This window comes from Vombatus ursinus, unplaced genomic scaffold, assembly GCF_900497805.2.
Source record: "Vombatus ursinus unplaced genomic scaffold, bare-nosed wombat genome assembly UNPS02006874.1, whole genome shotgun sequence".
In the NCBI taxonomy this organism is placed as follows: domain Eukaryota; kingdom Metazoa; phylum Chordata; class Mammalia; order Diprotodontia; family Vombatidae; genus Vombatus; species Vombatus ursinus.
The window spans coordinates 8,881,169-8,885,829 of NW_020946652.1; the positions used below are offsets into that span (position 1 = coordinate 8,881,169).

The 4,661-nt window shown below is 59.6% G+C and overlaps 2 protein-coding genes across 3 annotated transcripts in view; one reads left to right on the forward strand and one right to left on the reverse strand.

Annotated features, from left to right (window-relative positions):
- Window positions 1–2,239, reverse strand: part of LOC114033366 — an 11,079-nt gene extending 8,840 nt beyond the window's left edge. The window contains exons 1-3 of the mRNA XM_027848869.1: window positions 2,048–2,239; window positions 997–1,671; window positions 718–823 (exon numbers count right to left, since the gene is read on the reverse strand). Coding sequence (XP_027704670.1) covers window positions 718–823; window positions 997–1,671; window positions 2,048–2,239 — 973 coding nt within the window. The remainder of the gene's footprint in view (window positions 1–717; window positions 824–996; window positions 1,672–2,047) is intronic.
- Window positions 1,557–4,661, forward strand: part of TEKT1 (tektin 1) — a 10,413-nt gene continuing 7,308 nt past the window's right edge. For both annotated transcript variants that reach the window (XM_027848737.1, XM_027848738.1), the window contains exons 1-2: window positions 1,557–1,638; window positions 3,655–3,860. In XM_027848737.1, coding sequence (XP_027704538.1) covers window positions 3,671–3,860 — 190 coding nt within the window. In that variant the 5' untranslated portion in view covers window positions 1,557–1,638; window positions 3,655–3,670. The remainder of the gene's footprint in view (window positions 1,639–3,654; window positions 3,861–4,661) is intronic.

Genomic DNA, 4,661 nt, shown 5'->3' on the forward strand with positions numbered 1-4,661 from the left:
CACACACAAGCATTCACACTCAGACACACACACAAACACACAGACACCCTCACACAGGTACACGCTGGGGGAGGGGGTGTTCCACCACCCCACGTGTTTTCAGACTTTTCACAACATACTGAGCAGTTGCGCTGACTCTCCCCCCATTTTTAGCTCTTTGGTATGGGAGGGGGAGGGAAGGGTGCTGGCTGGTGCCCAATATGTATGTGTGTTTTGGGGGGCTGACAATTCACCAAACAGTAAGCGAGGGCCCCCCCCGTTGGGCACTGATTAGGCGCCTGCTGGATGCGCTGCTGCCGTGCTCTTTGGCCGGCCCTCGTTGTCTATTGGGGAAACCAGCCCCGGGAAAGGGCGCAGGGGGATGGGGGCCGAGACTGCCCAAAGGGGAGGAGGGGGCGCCACTGGAGTGTACTGAGTAGGGGGTGACAGGGTGGCCAGAGATGGGCGGAGGGAGGGACATGCGGGAGACCATCCAGGGCATGGACCACGACCTCCCCCCCTGCATCTGCGTAAAATGACCGTGACCTCCACATGACTCCCACGTGTGACCACGACCCTTCAGTAATCCGTCCGCCATGGGGGGGCCCACCGTGACCCCCCACGTGACCTGACGCCCACATCCGCGAGATGCCCTCCCCTCCCCCCACGTGAGTTCCCCCCATGTGACCCGCAGCTAGCGGTGGCCCCCCACCCCCCGTGTGACCACGCCCCCTCTACCAGCCAGGATCGCCTTCCCCAAGTGTGTGACTTTGCCTCCCCCAGGCACTGGGACAGCTGAGGCCAGGCCCAGGCGGAGCCGGGTGGGGCCGTGGCCCCTCAGAGCCTCCGCCCTCACGGTCCCTTAGCCGGTCCACCGCGTGCGCCCCGCCCCCCCAGGGCCCGCCCCCTGGCCCCGCCCCGCCCCTCCGCCCTCTCACTCTGGCCAGACACCTCCTCCGGCTGAGGGGGGTTAATTAACTAATAAGCAGGGGGCGGGGCCGGCGCCTGGCTCGTTACCTGCTTCTGATTGGCTGTTGGAGAAGAGTTGGTGGTCTGATCGAATGGATCCGGGCTCGGGTCTGAGCAGGCAATCCCCGCAGGTGACAGGTGGGGAGACTGAGGCTCTCGGCCCGGCAAACGTCTGCGGACCATTCTCCCCAGCCCCGAAGAGGACGCCTTCTGCAGCATGGAGCCTTCTAGCCTCTGTTGGGAGTCTTCCGGGGATGGGGAGCTCACCACCGTCGTCTTGGCTTGATCGGTGTCCACCGGCTGGATTCTGCCCTCGCTCCAGCCCAATGCGGAGGGCTGCGAGAGCCCCGCCGCGTCCCCTTTTACGGACCGGTAAATTGAGACTCTGAGAGGCTGGGGACGTGCCTGATCCGGGGCTTGCCGTCCCTTCCCACCTTTCTCCCGCGCTGCCTCAGTTTCCCCCTCTGCCCCACGGCGGCGCGGGAGGCTGGCGCTGAGGCTTGGACCGCGCGCTTGGACCCGGGCCCGGACGGGGCAGTGAGGCCTGGAGGCGCCTCCGCTGGAACCCAGTCCGGTCGCCCGGGAGACGCATTCCTGGCTGCCATGGGAACCAGCGTGTTTGCAGATCGCAGACCCGGTGTGGCTGAGGCCGGGGGCAGCTCCTGACAGTCCGCTCCCCAGCGCGTCGGGGTAAGGCTGGGGCAACCGGGTAATGCTGCTGGGCTGGGGGGGAGGGGGGGGCCGCCGGGGCCACCGGGGAATGCTCCCCCCCCCCCCCCTTGTCCGCCCCTCCCTCCCCTCCCCCCTTCTCTTTGTCCTTCCCTCCTTCCTCCCCCCTCCCCTCCTTCCCCTCCCCCCTTCCCTTTGTCCTTCCCTCCTTCCTTCCCCCTTCCCTCCTTCTCCTCCCCCCTTCTCTTTGTCCTTCCCTCCTTCCTTTTTTCTTCCCTCCTTCTCCTCCCCCCTTCTCTTTGTCCTTCCCTCCTTCCTTTTTTCTTCCCTCCTTCTCCTCCCCCCTTCCCTTTTTCCTTCCCTCCTTCCTTTTTTCTTCTCTCCTTCTCCTTCCCCCTTTCCCTTTTTCCCATGGGAGTTAAGAAGTCACCTGCCAAAGTCTTTGGGGTCCATGGCACATCTCGAGGAAGGCAGTGAGTGGTGTGGTGGGGCTTGAGAGCTGGAGAGCTTGCCTGCTGAGGTGGGGCGTAGCCTCTGGACTGTGGCCCCGGCTGCCCCTCAGGAGGAGTCGTTCCAGGCTAAGCCGCCTGTTCTGCAGGATTCTGGGCAGCCTCATTGACATTGTCAGTGTCCTTAATAAAAAGTTCTCCCCCAGAACTGACCACGCTAGCTTAGTGCTCCAAGATACATACCTTTCCTTGGGCATATCTTCTGTGGCTGCTTCATCAATCCATCAGCCTATCAACAAACATTCTGAAGCACCATGGAGCTTGCAGTCCACTCAGACCCCCAGCTCCTGTTTCCCTCACCAGGCTTGGCTCTGTAAACACTGGTCTCTGATTTCTTCTGTTCTGCCTAGTCTCCTAGTCTCTTCTCCGGCCTCCTCCAACTACCTCTTCATTCCATACTTACAATGACTTAATGCCAGTTCCTGAAGCATGTCAGTATCCCTCATGAGTATCACCCAACTGTGATGGGGAGCTCACTACCTTTTGAATCAACCCTTTCCACTTTGGAAAGCCAGAATTTTTAGGACGTTTTAACAGATCAAGTCAAAATTCATGACTGAAATTCCCTATCCTCTTCTCTTTATCTCTGTTTATTTTCACCCTCTTGGGCCTGATCCATCCCTCAATCTATCTGGCCAGGAATCCTCTTTGGGTCCAAGATGTGCCCTCCTCCATATTAGCTGTCCATCTTTGATCCCACAGAAGATGAGATGAGCACGCCCCATCCATGTGCCCTGATTCTTTTATTGCTGGATTGCTCAGCAGAGCAGGCCTGGGGCTAGAGCCCCAGGACTCTCAGCTCAAGACCTTTCTTCAGGCTGCCACTGACCCAGGAGTTGCCACATGGGGCACAGCTCCCCTTCTCCATCTTGAACCCAAACCTGGTGGGAGGTTGGGGAAGGTGTGTGCAGTCAGCGCACTCTAGGAAGGCCTGGCCAATACTCTGGAAGGTCTGGAAAACTGACTGGGGAGGCAGGCTTTGCGTCTCCTCGGACGTCCTTCATGTCCTCCAGCAGGATTCAATTCAAGCAACACTTCTGGGTCCCCTTCTGTGTGCAGAGCACTGTGCTAGGCACTGAGGAGGGAGAGTGCAATGATGAGAAGGGAACAGGAGAAGGCTCCAGGGTACATGAGTAAATCAGTGTCTGGACAACATGGGCTGTCCTGAGTCTATCAGTGGCACACCAGCATGTACAAGGGAGGTGCCTGAGGGAATCAGGGAGTGCTGGGTCTTGAAGGATGGCTAGGGTTTCAGTGTCAGAGATGGGCAAAGACAGAAAAGTTCAGACATTGCCCCATGGTGGTGGTGAGTAGTCTGATATGTCTGGAGGCTAGAGGATGAGCAGTGATGTGGTTGGAAATGCGAGGGGGATAGGTGGGTGGCACTGGCTTGTGGAGGGGCCTTTGGGCCCCTGGTGGGGGTTTGGGCAGGGAGGTGGCTGCTAGCCTGGTCAGGGCAGCCAGTTCTGGCCGTCTGACTGCTTGCAGGGCCTGCAAGGGCTGCTGAGGGCCTGCTGTTCTTCTGCAGGGCCCAGAAAGCCACCATGGCCAAACTGCTACAAGCCCCTCCCAAATTCCTGCTGCCCGAGTGGCACATTGCTAACAAGAGCCAGTACAGCAGTGCTGAATCTCAGCGCGCCAGGTCGGAGCGCCTTGTGGCTGAGAGCCAGAGGCTGGTGGATGAGATTGAAAAGACCACCCAGAGAACACAGAGTGACGTCAACAAGAAGATCGGTGAGGGGTCCCCGGGGGTGGGCGGGGCCCTTGCCCTGCTCTGGGCCGCAGTCTTCTCCTCTGTGAGGGAAGGCAGTGCCCACTGCCATGGCCTTGGGTCAGGCCATTCGCTGCTCTGAGTCTTAGGCTCCTCCTTGTGAAAAATGAGATTTAGGCTAGATAATCTCTAGTGTCCCATCTAACTCAAATTGTTAGAAGTGATCCGTGAATTGAGCCGGAGGGGTGGGAGGCAGAGGGGCAGGGAGCCTGGGGAGTCATGGGGCTGGGGGCTGGAAGCTAGGAGGCTGGGGAGTCATAGGACTGGGGGCAAGGGGGCTGGAAGCTGGGAGGCTGGGGAGCCAGGGGAGCAGGGGGCTGGGAGGAAAGGGACTAGAGAGCTATAGGACTGAGAGGCAGGGGAGCAGGGGGCTGGGGGCTGGGGAGCCATAGGACTGGAGTGCTGAGGAGGTCTGGGAGTGTTGGAGGTCCAGGGACCATGGGGTTAGAGAGCCGAAGGAGGGAGTTTTGTGGAGAACCAGAGGGCCTGGAAGCCATGGAGAGCCAGGAGGAGTGGGGAGCTGGAGGCCTGGGGAAGGCTACAGGATGTGAGCTGGGTCACTTAGCAATGGGCCTGCCCCAAGTTTAGAAGATGTCTCTTTTTGAAAATACGGAGGCCCTGCTTGTACAATGGCATGGTGGGGTGTGGTGATCTAAGGCTGATTAAGATGGTCCCTGAGCATCTTCTACTGTATGTACGAAGCCCTGGCTTTGCTAGGAGAAGCTGTGTGACCTTCAGCCAGGTGTAGAGCCATTGGGGGGGGG